Below are 23,204 nucleotides of genomic sequence, written 5' to 3' on the forward strand. Positions count from 1 at the left end.
AACTACACCTAGTTGCTGCAACATGACCCAACTACCAACAAAAAATAAAATTCACAGGCAGCCTAATTTTCATTCTTCAACAGTAATTTGAACTCTTTCATAAAAGACTTTTTTCCACATACTCATCCCCCACCCCTTCTTTTCTTTGCAGAAAAGCCAAGCTATAAACAAAACTATTTATAAAAGAAGAGAAGAAAATAAAAAGAAGAAATGGGATCAAAAGATGTTCTTTTCAGAAGAAAAATACAGGCATTGGGCTAAGTATGCAGATTCTTAATAGCTCTTGAAAGTCTATTAGTAACACAACAGCTTTTCTAAAGCTAGGGATATGAAGCAAAGAATAAGAGATAAGAGAATGATCACACAAATGGTATTTATGGCATAAAGATACTGATAAATGCTATTATACAATAAACCTGTTACAAAATAAAGTCTAACGAGTGTGCTCTTATAGATAGCTCCTTTGCTTGAATCTTTCATAATCACTGATGAGAATTTCATAAAAGCTGAAATCAAAATGAATTACTGAAAAGTATGGCTAACCTATATGCTAAGTGACTTTCCACCCTGAGGATTTTGAACTATTATATGAAATACACAGTTGATTCTGAACACACAATACTCCTGTGATAAACTATCTTTATCCTCATTTCACCTAGATCATCATAATTTATTATTCCATTAACTCCTTTTATAAACAGTTCCAAGATAAAAATAATAGTTTTAAAGATGTCAACGGGATCTAAAATGAACTTTTTTTCCATTGTAAAGTTAGGATTCTTCCTGGCTCCAACTGATTTTTTAGTATTTACTCATATAATCTAGTCTGTGTCAGGTCTGAATAGACTGCTCTTAAGAAAAAGCCGATTTAGATAATTTCTCATAGTTTACTTCCCAACATCTGTACATCTGAAACACCTTACACTACACAGAAAAAAAAATACAAAAAATAAACTCTGCATATTTCTAAAACAGATTCTTCATAATATAAACAGATATATTGTGTATTCTTTTCTCATTATTAATGCACGTATTCAAAACTCAATCCAAGAAAGTCTTCACAGTATATATGTATTCTCCATGCTTTCAGTATTCCAGAACATCTCTCAGTCCTTACTTAGCAAAGCTTTCAGTAATTCTTCACTTGGTTTTCACATTTACAACAATTTATACAGCATTATAACAAAGTCTCCCAATGGGAAAAACTGGAGAAAACTTTTTTTTTTTTGAATTAAATATGCAGGCCTTTCAAAAGACATATTAGATCCTGCTTTGTAAAGTGTTGCCTTTTAGGCTATATACATATATAACATAAGATTTTCCCTGTCACATTTACAAAATTCTAACAACGTAAAACCTGTAGATACACAAGTATAATAGCAGGCCATCATCCAGCACTGTGCCTGTAAAAGGTACAGCTTTTGCTCTTAGAAACAGTTCACAGGAGGCCAGATCCCTTTTAATTTTATATTTTTATTACAATCTGCCCACACCTCCAAGTATAAACATTGAACCCTCCCCATTTCTCCCCCCTCCACCCCACCCAGAGAAAAAAAGTTGCATGAGAGAGAGCAAGGTGAAGCGATTTAAAGCCACTTCAATGTCTAACACATAGAACAGTTTTGGAGAAGAGAAAGCCTAACATTGAAAAAAAGTTAAACAGCCTCTTGATTCTAAAATATTAATAAATTAAATATGTAATAAAATTTTAATTTCTTCTATTTTGAAGAATTTCCACAACAGAGGAATAAATTCAATAAAATAATGTAAAAGCTGCCCTTTTGGAGTAAAAATCAGTTTTAGAAAACAAGAATGTACTGTAGGTTGCAATTACTGTACCTATACTTGAGTAGGAAGTCACCGAGTCTCAGGCTTGCTTTCCTTATACTGTTCCCAGTGCATGCCATAGGTACGGCTCATTATTAATACATCACATATATATGATATACATATACATATGATGTACCTCTACAGAGGCGCATTTTAAAAATGAACAGAATAATTACTCTGGTTTCAGAAATATTCCCTGCAATTACAATGAAGAAATACCATTAAGCAAAGATTTACTTTTAAAGCTTATCATGGTAGGTACCAAACTCTTCAACTATTCCTACAGTAAAATATCATGATAGGAAAAAAAACCCCATCCACTGGATTCAAAAGGTGCTTTTTATCTGGATAGTCAAACTAGTAAAACAGGAACAGAGCTAGTACTATACTGCAAGATCTGAACACCATAGTATGTCTGAAATACACAGTACTTCCAAACAAACTATGAATTCCTTTATAGATCTGTATCACCAGTGGGGCAAGAAAACAACATCTTAATTTTCTGTTCAGATTTTATTTGAAATCTAATTCAAATTGTCAAAGCTACAAAAGGGGGAACATTTGAGTTATTTCTGCTATGTCACAACATTCTAAAACAAAATATCACTACTGCCAGCAGATCAGTTACACACATTTTTGATGAAACTTCTAAACACAAAAATGTTTCATTTGGGAAATAGCCACAATGAAGATATTTTGTACAATATAAAACAATGACAGGTCTACAGATGCAGATACTCATGAGTATACACGTGCATTCACAAAAAAAAAAAAAGAAGAAAATCAGGAATGCTTTTTTGTTTTTAAACAGACTGTTCAGGCACAAAAACAAAACCGCATTTCCAGTAAGTGACAGCATCATAAAAAATATTAACATTGTCAGTGTTTGCTTTTCTTTGACTTCTTGTGAGATCTGTGAGGAGAACGGGACTGAGACCTGGATTTTTTCCCTGACTTTTTAGGGGATCTGGATCGTGATCTTCTCGATCTTTTGGGTGTCCTGGAGCCAGACGGTGACCTGAAAAATAAAGTTTTATATCAGATACTAATTGATAATACCAACTTTTTCTACAAGTATTTGACATTCATTTTTTTGAGGTAATCTAGGTATTTCTGTCACTAGTAAAGGAAAATGACAGACTAACATCTTATTTTTGATAAAAAGGCAACTTTTGCATAGGGTTTTTAATATATTTTGGTTCAACTTCAGTGCTCAGAACCTACAAGAAAAATAACACTGACTCACGTCATTCTTAAGCCAACTTAAGCAATCTATAAGCTTTCACATATGCCTCTGCCACCTTGGCTCTTGTGCTAACAGCAGCTGATATCCATATAGAAGAAAAGAGAAATGAGAAATTATGTTTAACTATGTTGTGCTGAAAAGCTTTTGACGCTCATCAAAAATGTTTAGCTTGTGATCTAACCCCAGAGAACAAAAATGGACAGTGAATAAACTTTGTGATCTAATGCACACCTAGTGCATTAATCTCATATAATTTAAATTGAATACAACCATATTAACATTGACAAAAAAAAATTAGCAATATCAAACAACTTTCTACTTCTCGTTGAATCGATAACTTGCAGCACAAGAATCTGATTACTGTAAGTCCGTGCTACGATTTTCTCAACTGCACCACACGAATTTCCTTGGCATGTCTGTGCAATAAGATATTCTAGACATCTAAAAGAAGTGGAAGCTGAACTTTTGAGTTTTGCTAAGACAGAAACATCAATCAAAATATTTAAAGCTACAAAGGCACCAATAGAATAATAATCTCATCTCAGGCTTAACATTAGCTAGAGACTAATGCATGTATCAGTCTAGAGATCAGGCAGCATCTCCTCTAGATTTTTTTCCATGAAAAAAAATGATGGGAGAGAAGCTTTGTGTAAGCACAAACACAGCATGCTCACAATAATTCTAAAACTTCTATGGGCCACAGAAGCTTTGCAAAAATAAAAAACTAATAAAACAGCAAGTTGATCTGGTTTAAGCTGCATTCCTCAAAGTTATCAGTAAGTACGTAAACAAGAACATAGAAAACAACATTTTTCAGCTCTGAAGACAGAAGGCTGTATACATCTAAACACCAAGCGTCTGAAGATGTTAATGAGGAACACGCAGTATAGTCCATTAAGAGAAAATACTTGGGTAACTGACGTGCTCTGCCGAGATCAAAAAGACTTACATGCCTAACTCATGTACAATCTGATAAGAGAAGATGCCAGCTTACCTTTTGGCTTTTTTACTGGCATCTCTGGGAGAATCTTTATGTGATGACCGGGAACGGGAACTCTCTTTGTGGGACCGTTCAGAGCGCTCTGAGCGTTCCGATTTTGGTGAGGGGGATTTTGCTCGTCTACTGCCACTGCTGCGAGATGGACTAGGTGAAGCACTGTGTCGTCTTTTCCTTTGTAAAGGAAGCAAATACAGTTATGTACATACATACACACAGACACACGTAGAAATAAAAATGTATATTAAAAAAATTAATTCTTTTCTGTAGATACAGTTTTCTCTTGCCAGTGTAATGTAAAGCCCTTTTAAGTAATTAAATAGTAGTGGGCTTTTTAATTACTGAAACATCAGATTCACCATCAGAAGCAGATTTTCTCTGGCTAAAAGAATTAAGGCCCGTGACTGAACTTTGCTTATAGCAGTGTAAAAACATTCCATCAAAATTTCTTGACAAAGGAAGATATTTTACCATAGTTATGTTTAATGAAACCACAGAAGATTCCAGCTACGCAAGTATTAAAGGATCATAGTGTACAATTGATTACACTATCTAAACCAGTTGTCTTGAAGACTTTTTACAGTAAGATGAATAATATTTAAACCAGCACAAATTATTTCGTTAATGTAATTTTCTGACCAATACATTGCAGTTAATTTACTGCTAAAAAACATAGTTAAATATACATTGGTTTCAGCTGGTCATTATTTTATCATGTTTCTTCAAGGACCTAAATGAAACAAAAGAGGATTCTATTCAGAAGGATAAATCAGTTGGAACAGGCTAAAAATGCAAATTTCTTTAAAACTTCAAAATATGTTTTAATATCCAAAGCAATTTTTTTTTTCAAATAAGACATGTAACACAACCTAATTTCAAGCCTGCCATTGTATACAAAGATATTAACTGTGAGGTTTTTCCTCCTATCCACTTTACTACAAGGAAAGCCATACCTCTCTTTTCTTGTTGGTGTACATTCCTCCTTTTCCTTCTTATCTTTGGACCTGGATTCAGATTTTTCCTTGTCCTTTTTGTCCCTTTCCCGTTCTCTTTCCAACTCTTTTTCTTTTTCCTGAATTATGAGAAGCATTAATTGTTTCAGAGGAGGTGTGACTGACCATTAAGTAAAGATATCCAAGCTATTCACAAACAGCAAAAAAGCACCGAGTACTAACAGAACATAGCACTTAATCTGGGAAGGGAGTGATGGTCACACTGTACACACTCTCCAAACCCTTACTGCTGCTTGCTAAACAAGACAAGTACTTAACACAAACTGACAAAAGACAAAAAATGACACCGTCTAAGGAACAAAGCACATCTGAGGATCTAATTGGAAATCAACAGTCCCCAGTTTTACAAATTCCAGGGAAATATTACAGCTATAACAGATTTTTAAACTAAACATTTGAGAATATCAGGAGCTTCTTTCTACTTAAACATATGCATTCATCTTCATGATTCCAGATTGAGACCATCTTATAACTACCAGACATTTAAGAAGAAAATGAAAACACAAATCGGGCTCTGCAACAACTTCTACTCTCTGTCAAAACACCCAAACATGTTCCATTTCTGTTCACCAACAGAACCACTTAAAAAGAAAATATGCACCCTAAGCACACCTTATTTGTCTGTCAAAGAGTTAGAAAAATTATTACACAATAATAAACCTAGACTGTTCACAAATTTGAACACAGACACTGAAACATGTGCTTCTTTAAACATTGGGAATAAAAAAAAAAATTCCCCCATGGCAAAATAAATAAATAAATAGATGTCCACTGCATATCCCATAAGGAAGGGAAGACATAATACTGGTGATTTAGCTAAACAGAAGAAGAGTTTTAAGGAAAAAAAAAAAAAAGACATTAATACAAGTGCAGGAAATATCAGGACAGCTATATTACATCTACATTATATTGCAAGTCACAAATTCTCTTAATATGGAAGGCTTACCATTAAAACTTACAAATGTCCCTTATCATCATACCTTCCATTACATGCTACCATTGCATTCCACTAAAATCAATGGACTGTTAAGATGCACTTTGTACATTTGGTAGCATAACTGACTGATTTTATCTTGACAAGCAGGAACAAACATATTTTAAACCACTGTAAGTTCCTATTCTCTTAAACAATATATAACACTATTAGGAAATTTACTCTTAGAAAGCTTATTCTATAGTAGAATAGACAGGAAATGATGACCACTAAGTTAGTGGAAAGCGTGATCAGAATCAGTATCACATTATTATTCTTATACAAAATTATCTATTTTGGAGATAATGCAAAACAGTTATTCACTAACAGGGGGATTATTAGTGCTGTAAAGAACACCAATTATAATTATCATGGTTTATCTGTAACTAAACATTAATTTCATCACTGAAAGTGAAAACAGAAAAGCCAGATAATCACTAAAAGTATATAATATTTAAAAACTGGTTGAATTAGTTCTACACAAGGCATCTAACAAAGCTATCAGGATTACAATGTGTGTTCTTTTTAAGTGACTGACTTGCCAAACTTCCTGTGCTTACTACACAAATCACTTTCCTGGAAAATTTTAGGATATAATTTCTTTTAAAAGAAAAGATACTCATATGAATTAAAGCCTTAACTGATACCATCAAGCTCCAAACATGTAAATCTGCTCCATGGATCAACTTTCTTAATTTTTACAGGTCTCTTTCTGCAAGGTATTGTGCAAAAGTTATTTCAGTGAATTAGCCAGATACTGAGCACCAAATAATCCAAAGAACAAGTGACAGAAAACATCTAGTGAAACCTGCCATATTTGTTTGTAGCTTCAAAGAAACTGCACAGACAGTTCTAGTTCTGATAACATGCCAGAAGCAGTATTTCTGTAGTTTTACCATTGATCTGTCAGGTTGTGAAGCCAGATCAAAGAAGCAACTGGTCCTTATCCTCTCTCACTTAACACATTGTCCAAACATAACTTACATTTTTGGTTATGTTTCAAAGATTCAAAAATCACATCACATACATGACACTACTGTTTAAAGCCCCTCCGACTTCACGGTCCAGAGAGGACTACTGAAAATGGCAAGTGTACAGAATTATTCACTTTTGGATAACAGTATGAGCTGGAATTAACTAGGATATCTGAGACACTGGAGAATCAGAAGTGCATATGCTGCCTGGTACTCCTCCTCCTCTTCCTTTGGAAGCCTTTAGCACAACTGATCAATCACTAGAAGCAAAACTGAAAGTCTGTTGAACATCTTCAATTGACAGCTCTCCTTTCCTTGCCCACACCTAACGACTGGCTTTATATACTAGGTCCGCAAGTGACCCCTTAAGGTTTCAATACACTCTGACATTCTAATGATACTCATCTGTGAAGTGTGAAATGTTACATTTACTTTGATTAAAAAAAAAAAAAAAGAAAGAGAGAGAGAGAGAGAGAGAGAGAGAGAGAGAGAGAGAGAGAGAGAGAGAGATTATAGCTACTCTGCAGAAACCTGGATTTAGTCATGCAATTTGACATTACAATGGAATTTTAACTTGAACCATTTGTTGTTATACTTAATGCCAATGCCACCTTACATTTGATAAACTCAATAAAAGCCTATCACAGAATCAGAGCCAAACAAAGAACATTTCTTACCCTCTGGAGCAGCTTGTCTCTATAGTGTTCAACCTGTTCCTGAAAACTCTGGCCTGGTTTCTTGGGTCTTTTCCCAGACTCTAACTCATCCTGAAACTTCATCACCTTAAGCTGTGAAAATAACACTGACCATTAGGTTATCGGGCTTATTATTATCCAGTTAGGCAGGTGGCTGAAAATGAAATTTCCGTAATTTATAATGTGTGTACTTCATTCTTTCCATACAAGCTTGTACACGAAAAGATACTAACTTTATTTAACTGGATCAAACAAAACCACATATTTGTCTGCAGGCACCTGCAGTTATTTACAGACATAACAAGAACTAAAAATAAAGGGATTTTTTTCTGTTATTCTACTAAATTCTGTTCCCATCATTAGAACACTGCACCCTAACATTTCTTAGCTCATCTGCATTTTTCTTTCAAAATGAGATCATTTGTTGCAGGTGTCCTAATATATTCTGTGTCAAATTCTATTGCCTACTAGAAATTTTCCTTTTTTAACTGCCTTTTTTCCATTTAACCCTAAATATTAAAAGATTAAAATCAAATAACTGACATAGTTATGACATAAAACCAATGAGTCTTCCCTTCAGGGTGGAGTGGCTGATTTGAGAGAGAGGATTTTTATAACAATACTCTTTCATGTGCTATCAAGCTTCAGAAGAAAATTCGGTTCACTAGTGCTGCTAAATGTAACACTAAATTTATTGTGATAACAACCCCATCTGAGTCACGAAGTTAACCAAACGTCACAATTTTTCCACATGGAATTTTTGTTCTTCTAAATGTACTAAACCCTTTTCCAAGTTGATTCACATCATAAAACTTCACTCACGTTTCTTATCATTTGCTAATCCTTTGCTCTTGCTGTGATTTCACAGTTGACACGGCCTCTTACAATCAGTCAAAGATTTTGGGAGGGGGAAGTTCATTTTGGGGAGGGAGGGGGGAGGGGAACAGGGACAGGGGGGAAGACTGGTAATAAGCCAGATTGTATTTGTCAAGCTTTTTCCAAATGTTTGTGCTTTGACCCTGCTGCATTTCCTCTTTCAAAACTGACCTGCATAGTTATATGCAAGGGTAGATTTTCCAGTGCTTGAGGTTTCATTTTAGGCTTAGAGTCCAAATGCAAAATACTTTTCTTTTTAGAAATATTTAACTCCTCCACATTGAAAACACATGAAGGAAAAAAAAAAAACCAACCAAACAAACAAAACACCCATGCAACTGTGTCCACTCTGGTCATATAAGAGGATGCTTATTCTCCAAACCCTCAATTCCCTAAAATGAGGTAGGCACAATGTTAAATACTGAAGGTTTTTTCTTCCCTCTCAAAAGCAGCAGGCCAGACTGGATATAAAGTTACCATATAGTCTAATCAGCCCTTATACTTCATTACTGAGCAGAAAGTAAGGGTATTAACAAAATAAACCAATCACAAGAACAAATATCTTGAACATAAAAAAACATGCAAGAAAAACACTACTTTAAGCAGGATCCTGTTCAACTACAGAGCTTGCATCAACTGTGCAACACTTTTCAATTTAATCAGAAACATGATGGAGAAACCCCTCTTTTGAAAAACTGGTATTCCTATCTTGCTTGTCAGGTGCCACTGTAAATTTCTGGCAAATGTTCTGCTTCCTTCCCTCATCTACAGAGCACGCTTTATCTACAGTTGAACACTTTTCATTTTTGTTTACAACTTAGCCAATCATAGGAAACCCCTATTTATGGAAAACTTGCATCACTGCCTTGTTTACCAAATACCATTCAATGCTGCATAAAGGTGAGAAGAACTCGGTCATTTTACAAATGCAGAAGTTTCAAAAGCTAGAATGCCTCTTGAAACAGTACATTCCGTGTCAACCTGTTCCTCTTGTTTTGCTAAGAGATCAACTGTATTCTTTACCATCAAGTAAACTTGAAGACGATTAGCTTCTTAGCATGTTCAGTACCAAACACGAGGACAAAGGAGGCTCAGCTGATCCTCTTGGACTAACGTGGAACAAAACATGCCCATAGGATTTTTACTCTCTTTTCCCAAATAAATCACACAGATTAATTAAAAAGAAAAAAAGAAAAAGAAAAGAAAAAAAAAGAAAGAGTCCTCAAAAGACTTGATTTCTTTACATGTTTAGGCCAACAAAGCTACGAGACTACAACTGTTTAACCATATGTTGAAAGTGAAGAAACATAACTGTATAGCTCAAAGTAATCTAAATGGAAGTAAAACTAGGAATCCAGTAACAGGCTTTGCTTGATTTAAATTAGTTAAACAAAATTTACAGCCTACTTAGACCAGAACCCATCCCTTTCTTTTCCCTGTTCTCTAGGGCAGATTACTAATCTCTTCTACAAAGTAACATTTATAACATGAGCGAAAAAGGCTCCCACCTCACAGTAGTTTAGTACCTGAGGCATCAGAAAGAACCTAACATTAGAATGGCCACGCCGGCTGGGACCAAGGGTCTGCGTGGGCCAGTATTATGCCACCAAGATGCTGACTACATGGAACATGTGAAGAAAGACCATGGTCATCACTGAGGAGTACTATGTTCAACTTGGGCATGACTTCCACATAGACAAACAAGCACGCAAAGAAATTGCCATCACTCCCAGCAAGAAACTCTGGTGGGTATATTACCCATCTGATATAAGCACAGTTGGTGGCACCTGTAGGCAGGCAGAAGACAGAGATCGCAGGGACAACTACGTCCTTGAGGCCTCTGCTATAGTTCAGGAGATCATTAAACTAATTCAGATACAAAAAATGCTGAACTTTAGCAGCCTGTCCAACATACATGTCACACAATCCACTGCTGGCATGAAATTCAAAACACCAAGAGGAATGACTTGAGTGTCATTGTGTCACTTTCCCAATAACTTTGGGGTGCGGGTGGCCATTAGCAGATGCTTAGGGAAGAGAGGAGAAAAGAAGCTTATACAATAACCACTACCCCGGCACTTTCCCAGACTCCAACTATGTTAAGATCACAGTGCTTCCTGAGCCAACTGTGGTCTTCTACAGAGCAACTGTCAACAGATCTCTCTTCTACATATTTGCCATATCTCCTTTCGACCTCATGCAGACTTCTCTATCCACAGCATCTTTCTACAAGGACTTGTCAGGTCTACTACCTCCCTTGGAAGAGGAAACTAAGTGCTACAAAATGCTGAGATGAACAGCTCACTACAGAAAGCTCTTTCTCTTCCATCTTCCTTCTCCACTCCCCTGCTCCAGGCAAAGGATTCCTTCTCCACTCTTCCCTTTTGCATCAGTTGCAGTGCTTGTCTGAGCCTTCCATAAGCCAGATAAATTCTCTGATCCAGCAGCCCATTTCCCACTCCCGCACTCTCCACATTTTTTTGGTGAATCAGTGAGTAGTACTGGCTCAGACAGAGGATCAGCAAATGCCAGAGCTCACAGCTAGGACCAGGATGTTCCCTTTTCAGCAGAAGTGAGCAGTTAGTTAGATCAGATCAGCTCATCCCACAGCCTGATGTGTAGCAATTTTCTCTTCTTGAGAACACTGCGCTATCTTAGGCAAATGCTCTAAAACACCAGCACCATCACTGTGTTCTACAAGAAAAAGAATGACTTGGGTACCAAAGTCCACAAAAGAATTCTCAGAAGAATCCTACAGCTCAGAATTAATACATGAACTTCTAATGTTTGATCATCTCCCTTCACCGTTTCACTATTCCTAGCACACTGGCTCTTCTGATGGATCTCCTTGTAGGGTGTATGATGCTTATATTTCTATCATGCAGTTGCGGGTTCCCCTCTAGGAGAGAGAGAGAAATTCTTAAAAATTAAGCTTAAGTCTGCTTGAGCATCTGATACATGAATGTCGTAAGCATTCCACTTAGTAAACTTGCATTCAGAGAGAACTAATTTATTCTCATTGAACTGGTTATTCTTTAACTATTACTGTCAAACAGACAAAAACTACTAAGTCTGTTTGTCCCTAGGCCTAGATAGAGATTTGTTGACTTTGTCTAGATCACCTCTAGATTCAGTAACATGCACGGTAATATAGAAGAGGAAAATTTTTCAAAACCCTGTGCCAAAACTTTGAATACTACTTTCTTGCTTGTGTTTTAGGCACTGCAGTCTCCCACACCAGAGAGTTTAGAGGTCTTCATTAGCAGTATCACTCTTAACAGAGACTGCAATGTGGAAATGTCAAACAACATGGGAGCTCTTGTGAGCAATCTCTACCAAATGCTTCAACTCAGGGATCACATTTCTCATCAAACACGAGGAGGTATCCCATGTAAGTTCTAGAGAAACAGCTTCATCTGGGAACAAAAATAACATGCCTTATTCCTATCAGTATTCACCTTGAAATTCTCCCCTGCTCTCTGCTCAAACTCAGTTAGACAGACATTTAAAAGATCCAGCTTTCCTAGAAGTTGAGGCATTGATTACAGAACAACCAGTAAGCTAGCAAATTACAGAAAATAACACTACCTTGCTACCACCATTCAGAGAAACCACAGACTGATGGAAATTGAAGCCCTGCTTGTAGCATTCTGCATTTTGACACAAACAGGTGTTCTTTGGGTAGCCTCACTTGCTTAAAATGAATCTGTTTTCAAAGACTGCTCATAGCTTTCTATGATCTTCTGCTGATACTGTCTGCATGCATAAACAATGCTCTTAGGAGTGAAAAAAGGCTTTTTAACAAGAGGTTATTCTACAGCTATGTAGCCTCATAACTCATATGGCCAGGTTCAACCACAACTTAGGTGCAAAGTATAGTATAGTATATAGTAGGTGCAAACTATATACTAGGATTACGTAGGAAATTAATCACCACGGTTTTGATGACAAATTTCTAGCTCACTTGATGTATAGTTGCACTCATATCTGGAATGATCATATACAGGACAGACTTCTGAGCAGACCACAGTGTTTTACTTTTCCTTAAAATAGACTCAGCCCAGCAATAACTGCAACAAATCGTGGACTTCTCCAGCAGCAGAGGAGAACAAAAAATTGCTTTGAAAACTCAAGTTTTCCAATGAGTCTAAGGGCAATGGAATTTCTTCAGCTACAGTATTATTAACAGATGACAGTTATAGTGATGTACAGATTTCAAATACCTATTCAGCCTTAAGAGAACAACTCCGGCATGCTGAATCACACACAAAGGATGTCGTGTGTCTTGCAGTTAAACAATTCCACACTTGCATCTTTGTGTAAAACAGAAGTAGATTCAAAGATTTAAAATGGACCAAAATCTCTGCTGAATTAAGATAGCCATTTTCTTAGGGAGAACTACTGCTATAAATAACAAAACTATTGGTCAAACAGGAGACAAATTGTCTCATCTGTTATTATTAAGCCCCCATAATATGTTTAATGTGCTATCTTTTTGCCATTTTGCAGAGGCCTCAATCAGCTAGATAAGCAAGCCTCAGTAGACTGTAAAGAAATCAAAGCGTTACACTGTTATAAAGATGACTTAAAATTACAAGCCTCAAATGGCTCCTATGACTTTGATGAACAAATACCTGAAAATGAGCATTCTGCACACCAGGCACCATAATTCAGCAAAAGAAACAGTGGAAACTGCATGGAACTTCAGTTTCTTGGAAAAGTTATAGAGGGTCCTTAAAATCAGAACAGGCCTCAGATCGCAATCTTCTCCTGGGGATTGTGTTACATTGTGCTCTAGGCATTCTCTGTTCAAGAGAGAATACTAAGCTAAAGGACCTTTAATCTGGTCTGGTACAGCAACTCATATCAAAGTAAAGGCAGTAACTTCCTTTCCTTTGCGACATGCAGGAAAAAACTCTTTGGCTCCTGGTGGAAGAAGAAATTGTACCTCAAACACCATGATGCTTTTTTGTGAAACAAGTCTGTGTTTATGCACAGGGCAGAGGGAGTACAGACAGAGCAGAAACTATGTAACAGAATCCAATCCTACCTCAGCTGGAGCCGAGTGGTACCTAGAGGAAAACTGAAGACCATTTGTCTTCTACCTCTGATTAAGCAGTCTTTGAGGTCTTTGATTTAACCTCAAATTAAGCAAGCTTTGAGATCATAGGTGGCTAAAGCAAAGGTTAGGAATGGCAGCTTACTAAGGAAGACATAAGCACTGATACGTCCAGATTGATGAGATGGCTGCCTCCTGCTGCAGATGAAGCCTGCACTGCGAGTTTCTCAGGACAGAATTAAAAATCCTTATGCAGCACCCAGCCAATCTGTAATCTTTAATGACTTCAGCACCTTGTCATTTTGTTTGCAAAGACATTACTGCATCTTCCAAAATGAGTAACTCCATAATAAGAAAGCCTTTAAGACCACAACAGTTACCACAGAAAAGTTACCAGTGCAACATCAAGTTGGAATCAGGAAGGAGAAAAAAAAAAAAAAACCCTAACAAAACAGCTGCTGGTGTTCTAAATGGATGAAAACTGGTCTTCAGGCAATCCCAGCTCCTAAAGCTAAGGAGATTTGCATTAGTTAAGTGTGCCAAAATGGTTTGATGCATGTCAGAAGTATGAGAGAATGAACTCTAACTCTAAACTTAATTCTTGAAGCAGAATTTTAGGAGATGGTGCCTCTGATGCTTTACAGGAGATAGGCATGGACTTCTGAGCTTGAAGTCTTTTTATAAGTTGGAGACAGAAGTCAAGAACCTTAGAGAAATGTCTAAGAAGGATGATCTTTGTCATCCTTCATTTTGGGACATGGTCTGTGAGTTTTGGTACCCTCTGAGGAAACAGGCTTAATGAACAATTTTAGGCAATGCAAAATCCCCATTTTTCTAACATTTCACAGTACAAGGTCAAAAGAGACAGCACAGAGTCCTCTTCACAAAAAAAAAAAATACTAGTTTCTTTTACATTTCCCTTTTTCACATATAGTAAGCTCACTACTTAGAAGTACAGCCTCAAAATGGCAGTATTTGAAGTAGACAGAGACAGAGAGGTACACTTTAAAGACCACTTTGAAATACGAGTTATAATGAAAAGCAGACGCCAATCTTTCCACAGTTAAACAAAAACACTAAAGAAATCACTGTTCTTCGATGTTAGAAAGAAGCCTCTACTCTTGCTAAATTCTGGAAAGAATTCATACACCAGCAAGGTTAACAGGGGAAGGGAGGGGGAAGAAGCAAACAAGGGGTTAATACTAGTTCACTCTGATGGTACCAGTCTCTGCTACATGTAACCTGTGTTGACAGGACAAAAGTTTGTTTACTACTGTGCTTCGCCCTTCCAACTGACAAATTTAATTTATTAACTTTGTCAAGAGAAAGAGAATTATTGTCTACATTGTGTAAGTCTCCTGAAAATGCATGAAAAAATGTGTTTGAGCTGTCCCAGTAGTCACAGTGTAAACTGCTAGAGAATAAGACTTAGCCATTTACAAAATATTTTAGATGATGTTTTTAACGGTGCCTATTAGATAGCACAACTGTTAAAATTAGTAACTGGATTTTTCTCAGATCCTCCCCTCAAATTTACCAATGCATATGTTCTTTGGCAAGGACGGGGTACACAGTAAGAAGAAACTTTGAGTGTGAATGATTGAAAGTAGTACAAGGAGTAAGTTTTATCATAAGTCTGCTCAAGAACAAAACTCATTTTTTTCCTGTCAATGACAAATGTCAATAGAAAATTTAAAATCTAAGTACTCCTACATAGTGTCTGAAATACTCTGAAAATGAAGAATTTATATTCCTTTTCTGGTGATTCCAAGTCTGAAACTGAGATGGTAATTTACTTACCACAAAGAATAAAGATGGTAACATGAATTTGAAAAACTCAGAAACATTTACAAGCCAAGACTATTACAGACAGGGGATACATTGACAAAAGAGCTTTTAAAACTGCTGCAGTGTAAATTTGACAATAATTAAAGTAAACCACTTCCTAATTTGCTTGAACAGATGTTAGGATTAACTTTTATAAAACAGATACCAAACTGAACAGAGACATTTCCATAACTGCTAAGTCGTTATGACAGCAAAATGAAAACTAGTTACACCTGTACTTTCATTAGCCTAACATTATGGGGTTTTGTTTGGTTTGGTGGTGGTGTGGTTTTTTTTGTTTTTTGTTTTTTTTAAACACACAAAACTACTGCCACCATGAGTCAAGTCAGAATCAAGTCCTATTTAGCTTTTTTCAAAAAATTCAGAGTCTGTTCATTTCAAACAGCTACGTACCATGTGAACTTTCAAATTCATATGCTAAACAAGAGGTATATACTTGCTTGGTTATAGCCCATTAATTTTGATAATCTGAATTATTAACCAGAAGCGTATTTGGCAGAAACAAGGTTGTGATGCTTTACAATATTATGCCTGTACACCTTTGCAGAACATTACAGGAGTTTGTCATTCTACCTTACTAGTATGTTGTAGCATGACTAGTTACATTTCCACATTCAAAATATTACCCAAACTATAATCTATTACCTGGAGATGCTATACCTGCAACAAATAGCTTAGCAGCCTGTTAATATCATTTCAATGCATTGAACAGAAGGCACAAAAATGTCAGCCTTCAGTGCATTGTGGGTTTTAATACTGAAAATAACCTGGAAATTAGCATGCAGTTTTAAACTTGTTTTTGCATGGCATTGCACAAGAAAAAGGCTTCACTGCTGGACAAAGTTCGTAACAAATTCAAGTTCTAGTCACCTTCTCGCTCAACAACCACATGCTTAGAAGCCAGTACGAAGGCATAAGAATCTTTGCTCACCAACCCTAACAGCTATGCTAACACCTATGCTTGGAGAAAGGACAAAAGAATAACCAAGCACTATACTCCGAATTTAAGTCTTCAGTTAAAATGCCTCATTTTCACAATCACCTGGCTTAGCTGCATCCTTGTTTGCCGTCTTAAGATAGTTTAAAGAACAATTTTTCAGTGTAATAAATACAGACACAAGGACTTCATGGCAAAAGATATAGAGAAAAAGAAAGGTGCAGGACTAAGGCCACATTCAAAAGTCATCCCCATTCACCAAAAAAGAAGAAAGCGTAGAAGAATCCAAAGAAGCTAAGGCTGACAGCGGTACAGGAAAAAAAGGACACTGAAAAAACAGTGTAATTCTCCGATTGCAATATTCCCTGACTCAATTTTTCATTTTTCCTGCATTATTTTTTAAATCAAAACAAGGTAAGGCAAGGCTGTAAACAAACACACAGTTATAAAAATATATTAGTCTAAAAGAGTCCTCTATAATAGGACTGTAATTGTTTCAATAAAAATAACTCCCTATTGTATGTAGAAAAATGGGCAGGGGAGGTTGCAAGCGGACTGAAGAGCGGAACAAAACACCTCACGCTGACCTCTATCTCTCGGAGTTTGGCACGTTTTTCTTCACTCATTTCTGAATATTTGACTGATGACTTGGATTCAGGCATTTCTTCTCTAATAGGATTGGAATACATGTGTTGCTCTTCTGACTTAGAACTCTGAGTGTCTTCCTCATCTTCACTCTCTTCTTCTTGACTTTAGGGAAAACAAACAGAATTAACTGGTACATATGTATTTAAAACAACAAATTCTTACAAAATTTACTATCTCTACTACCGAGTTTCTATGATTAGTTTCTAATTACGAAATCTATTAAATAAGATTATCATATGTGAAGTTCTGCAGCTATGAAACTGGCCATTTGTTAGACAGATACCTTAATATTTTTGTTTAAAACATTAGTTTTTATAATTCAGATAATTTACACTTTTCATATAAACAGAGCACAAAAAATTCTTGAAATTTACAGTCAAATTCATAAGTAACTCACAGTTACAAAACAAGTCCACTACCACAACAAAATCCCTGGAAGTGATGTAACTGTGCTTTTTAAGATATAATTAGGTCTATAAAAGAACAAAATTAATACATTTTTACTTTTGTGAGGCAAACCTGAGTGATGTCAGATGCTTAAAATGATATTCCCAGATTGGCCACTAGAGTGCTGCAGCACTACATATAAGGCAGTTAAGATGTTTAAAGCATTACTAATAGATGCTCTCAATTGTTTAAAGAACAAAATAAAAGACCGTTCAGGAACAACAGACGGCATAGGGTTTACTAACATCCAAAGAAACATACGCATCAGAACACTACCCGTACTTTGCATCTAAAGAGAAAGGGACATTTTTGGATGCATTCATACAGGTTTGACATTCAAGATTCCCAAAGTGTAAAATACTACCTTAGTTCTTACTAGTGGACATTAAATGAGTTGCCAAAGTAGCATCAGTTTAGACACTACAACTGGCAGCTCTACAGAAAAGTATAGATTATCACATTAGAATTATGGTGTCTGAAAAAGAACGCTGCACTAAGATCCTGATTATCTCCATTTTCCTATTTTCCTACTTTCAAATTTTCCTCTTTGTTTGCTCTTACAATATACACAGTTTACAGGAAGTTCCAAAGGAACTCAGCCTCAGAGGTAGAAGATTAACATGTTTTCATCAGAATGACAAAGTAAAACTATCTCTAAGTGCTCTCAATTTTAAGATAGTAGGCAAAAAACAACTTGTTAAATAATGTGCTAGCAAAATACAATGCTAGTGGAAATGACTTATAAAAAACATTTTAAACTCATAAGTTGTACCATAAATTTCAATTAAAAACATGTCTTTAAAGAAAGATGCCAGACTGTAACTTAGGAACAAGAAATCTAAATCTTTACTTCTGATTTTCTTCTTCCTCAGATTCTTCATGTTGGTCAAAAAGCTCCCATTTAGAAGTTGTAACAGCTAGAAGAGAAAATAAGATAATTTAACAACAAAAAAGCTATCGCTTCATCTGAAAATCAGTAGTTTCAGATATTACAAAACTTACTATAAAATTTTAGAGCTTCTAGTACTTAATGCAAAGACTACCTATTTCACAGAAATAAATATCTAAAATTGTACTTCATCAGAATTGTACTTCATTCACTGTATATCTGAGCTATTTACTTATGTTGAATACCATTCTTAAGAAAATTTTTCAAAAGCAGTCAAGTGTTTCTCATTTTGTAAAACCTTATCTTCGAGAGAAAAGTATCATCAACCACATAGACAGATTTTTCCAATATTTCTTTGTAATGAATTGGAAATTATTTTTAAAAGTTGCTAAGTTACTGAGGTAGGAAAATAAAAACAGAACAGACTATTTCCTTCATAGAATTTATAACCAAAACAGAAGTCAAAACTGAAAAATCCTTCTGTATTACTAAAGAAATCCTACTACCATTTTTAGACAGTTTAGTTGAAAACAATCATGAAATAGATAAATGACCATTAAATAAAACATTAAACTTCCAAATTATTTAGGAAAATGTTTCAGTTTAATAAATACTTTGCAAACTAACCCTGAGCTTCCAATTCTGATTCATCCACTGCTTCCCACTTTGATGGAGCAACTTTAAATATTGGCTCATTCTTTTTCGAGTCTTCAGCCGTATCCACTGTTGGAGGAAAAGACACAGAAAAAATCATTTCCAAAGCTCTTCAAAATTCAAATTTAAAAATCCTAATCTAACAGTCAGATTTAAATATTGAAGTATATTATGCCATTTCACTACTTGCAGAGGAAAAAATTGAGGATGTGGAACATGATATGCATTTGCCCATAACATCAGAAGGCATTTATTATGTCTCTGAAGCGATTACAATCTAAAAGCAATTTAATAAACTAATTCTTCTTAGGATAAATTGAAAATAATCAATTCAACATTTTACTAAGCTACATGCCATGTTGATTCTTGGCTGTATCAAAGCACTTATATGAAACCATCATCAAAAACTGAAGATCTAAATTGCATATAAAGTTGAAACTTTTCTTACAAGGTACTCCATCAAGATCATCATCCAGTGATTTAATTGGGACTCCATCAAGATCATCAATAGGAGCAGCATCAATAGGAATTCCATCCACATCTTCTAGTGGAGCACCATCAAGCTCTTCCTCAATGGGAGCACCATCAAGGTCATCTGGTACTTCCTATAAGCAAATAATTATCAAATTATTCCAGGAACATTGTTTTTCTTTATTTTTCCAACTATTGATTCATTTCTTTTTAAAAGGATAGCTTTAAAAAAATACCTGAAATACAGCCCCTCTCTCCCCTGCCAGATTTAACATGATATTTGCTTCCCAGTACTACTGCTTATTTCAGAGGGAAAAAAAATGACAATATACTTCTACATTAAATTTTAAGTAAGAACTGGGAATTTGTCCACAAGGTACTGGAGATTTTGCAAGATCAAAAAGAAGAGCACATGCTAAACTGAGATCTAGCTTGAAATGAGCTAATTACATCCAAATAAATCTGATGTATACTTCCTACATATGAAAGACTCCCTGACAGCCTGTAAACTGAACGACTGACAGAAACAAACTATTCAGCAGGAACTCAAATACCACTAACACATGTAAATGAAATATTCTCTTGCATGTACAGGTGCTCTCCTTCGTATGTATACATTTTCCTGGCTCTACTGTTAAGGGAAATAGCTAACTTTCCAATTACTCTGTAGTTCACCTGCTATTCTGAAAGCCATGTTTTTGCAGTTACAAAATGAACTTGTCCTAAACATACATCTATTTACTGGTTCTCTCCATCTTGATTCTCCTTAAATAGGATGCATATGTAACTGTAGACAGATCAGTACATAACCACTTGCCACTAACAGTGTTCTAGAAAATTTTAAGCATAAAGTTTTAAAATATTGAATAATAACTTATACATGTCACTACCTCCACAAAGCTCCCTACATACTCTGTAAAAATAACCTCTGTCAAAAAAAGATAAATGCTGCAGAATAACTAGAAAGCTAGCAACTTACTGCTCTAACGCAACACAGCAAAGAGCAGAGCAGAATATCACCTGTGCAAACGATCCTTTGCTCATTTCAAACTAAGGAAGCTCTGAGGGCTCTATTAAATCCAAATGTAACACTCACGTATAGAGAAAGTGAAGGGGATGGTTCAGGTTACCAGACACCAAGCTATTTAGAACTCTAAGGAAATAAAACTAATACCTGTAATTCTACCTCAAAAATCACTGATATATTATCAGAGTATTTCCAACACAAAGCAAATGCCTGTCATTCTGCACTAGTCTTTGCTCTGAAATGCTTTCAAATGTAACTCCACCACAGCACCTAATCTGCAAGCAACAAACGCATAAACAGATTAATAATAAAATATCTACATCCAAACATATCTTTCATACATGTCCTTAAAAGCAAAGACGGGGGGTTGTGGTGCCATTTAAGCATGCCAATACCTTCCAGACTAATCAAAATCCATAAATTACAAACTCTGTCACAAAGCACAGTTGTATTCACCCTAACAGAGATGTCAAAATATAACTTGCCAATTCCATTGGAAGTTTACACTTCTTCCTCACTATCTGCTAGCATCACCACTAAGGATCAGGCAAATCACTTACCTCTGTTTCTTTATCTTCCATGATATTTACAAGTCCCAAGAAAATATTCTGTAGTTTGATCAAAAACGGTTCTGGATAGATGGCCCAGTCTTCCCACGCTCGGAAGCAGGTCATTACCCGTTGCTAGAAGCAATAGAAAAGAAATGCTAGTAGATTTGTAATAAAAGATTTTAAATTATCAGAAATACACTATGGAGAACTATAGTGCTAAGACAAAAGTTCCACACTGGGGTATATTACAATGATACTATTTTAGGAAAGACTATTAACTTAAAAAAATTTTTTTTGAACTACTTTTTTTAAATCTCATTTGGGTTTTGTGTTTCTCTTTAAGTTCATGTTACATTATCAATTTCAGCTGCCCACATTTCCTATACCAATGGTAACTTTCAATCTGTTCAGATGATCAAAGCAAGCATCTCTCCTAAGCGTAACAGAAAATATCTTTCCTTTTGTAGAAAAAAAATCAAAAATTAACACTAGGTTATTCATATTACTGAATTGAAATTATGACCCTATTACCACTTAAACCGTGATTTTGGGAGAAAGGGGAGAGGGGGAAGTGAGTTACATTTGAAATCATGGGCTACAGCTCAAGCTTGACACATTAAATGCAGCTAGGGATGTACACTAAAAAATATATATATACACACACCACCCACATTTACCATATAATTTAATGAATTTTTTGAAAATAGCAGATAGCTAAAATTGACTAAACAATTGATCTAGGACAATTGGGAGAGAAGAAGGTAGAGGAACCAGGGAAAGTAAAAACCATCTAATACAGAAAGGCTAATTGTACTGGAAGCTTCATATTTAGCCTTCTGAATTAAAAAAAAAAAAAAAGAAAAGAAAAAAAAGAGCTGCAGACACATCTTTAAAAACAAGAGCAGAAAGAACACAGCTGAGTACCTATATGAGAATGGCAAGAAGGAGAGCACTACACATCTGGAAAAATCACTCAACCAGCCATGGATAGGCTGCTTACTGGACCTCAAACAAATAAAGTCCAATTACCACCAAAAGCACTAAAAAATAACTTTATGCTGCTATGTCCATCAGTTTCTTCCCACACTGAGAAGCCCAAATTTATTCTCAAAACTGAGACCTAAAGTGGTCCAAAATAATTAAAAAGCTAAAAAAAGGCCATTTTGGTGCAATTCAAGTATTAGATAATCTCCCAGCTCCACAATTATACACCTACTGGTGCATTTCATCTGTTACATACTAATTTTGTTCTTAACATTTCATTTATACTTTTCTTCTCCTTTAGGCAAAAAGTTTTAAAAACAAAAGCTGCTTTTCCTTCAGTAATTTTAAAATACCATGGTTAAATTCAAATCTTTGTGAGAGAAAAAACAACAACAAAAAACCCTCTAATTAGAAAGCTTGAGGTTTAAACCACCTATGATAGAATGCAATCTCTTGCAGGAACATCTACTCATTTGACTTCAATGTCAGGTAAAGAACAATGAAATACATACCTTGAAATTTTCAGACTGTAAATGGCCTTGTATTGTACGGTAAGTAGCATTGAGATCAGAGAATATCTGACATAATTTTGTTTCAAAACTAGAATTAAACATATACATTTCTCTGGTTAAACTTTGTAACATAGGCATTTTCCAGACATATATAATTCATAAAAAGTACCTGGAACACAGGAGTCAAAAGGACTAGGCTTTGATCCCTACAGTAGTCATGAACTGAACTATAAAGCAAATATGATTACTATGTATTAAATCACCTTTGACAACAACAGAACTGTGAAGGGAGATATTACATCTGCTGCAGTCTCTTTATACAGCCTGAAAAGATTGGAGGAGGATAAAAGGACTTTTACAACCTTATATACAGCCAAAGTACTCTCTCAGAAATCAATTTGCTTTTAAAAAAAATTCTTAGTTATGTTTCCACTTTAAATTACTCAGTGAGGCCCTCAGTGAAAGTACAATGAGTAACAGTTTCCTAGTTTCTCTTGAGCTTCTCTCAGTGTACAACAAATTGGCACAGTGAAGACATGCTGCAACAAGAAACATGATCTGAAATCTCTATAG

At 35.5% G+C, this 23,204-nt stretch overlaps 1 protein-coding gene across 6 annotated transcripts in view; it reads right to left on the reverse strand.

The window, feature by feature from the left end:
• Positions 1-2,324: 2,324 nt before the first annotated feature.
• U2SURP (U2 snRNP associated SURP domain containing) overlaps positions 2,325-23,204 on the reverse strand; it is a 47,096-nt gene continuing 26,216 nt past the window's right edge. For 5 of the 6 annotated variants that reach the window (XM_026101698.2, XM_026101697.2, XM_064516845.1 and 2 more), the window contains 10 exons: positions 22,632-22,719; positions 21,145-21,267; positions 19,535-19,691; positions 19,060-19,155; positions 18,394-18,460; positions 17,036-17,198; positions 7,711-7,821; positions 5,027-5,145; positions 4,071-4,247; positions 2,325-2,848 (listed from right to left, as the gene is read on the reverse strand). In XM_026101698.2, the coding sequence (XP_025957483.2) occupies positions 2,710-2,848; positions 4,071-4,247; positions 5,027-5,145; positions 7,711-7,821; positions 17,036-17,198; positions 18,394-18,460; positions 19,060-19,155; positions 19,535-19,691; positions 21,145-21,267; positions 22,632-22,719 (1,240 nt within the window). In that variant the 3' untranslated portion in view covers positions 2,325-2,709. The remainder of the gene's footprint in view (positions 2,849-4,070; positions 4,248-5,026; positions 5,146-7,710; positions 7,822-17,035; positions 17,199-18,393; positions 18,461-19,059; positions 19,156-19,534; positions 19,692-21,144; positions 21,268-22,631; positions 22,720-23,204) is intronic. The other variant, XM_064516846.1, reaches the window with a different exon arrangement.

The sequence above is a fragment of the Dromaius novaehollandiae genome, chromosome 9 (assembly GCF_036370855.1).
Source record: "Dromaius novaehollandiae isolate bDroNov1 chromosome 9, bDroNov1.hap1, whole genome shotgun sequence".
NCBI classification, from domain to species: Eukaryota; Metazoa; Chordata; class Aves; order Casuariiformes; family Dromaiidae; genus Dromaius; species Dromaius novaehollandiae.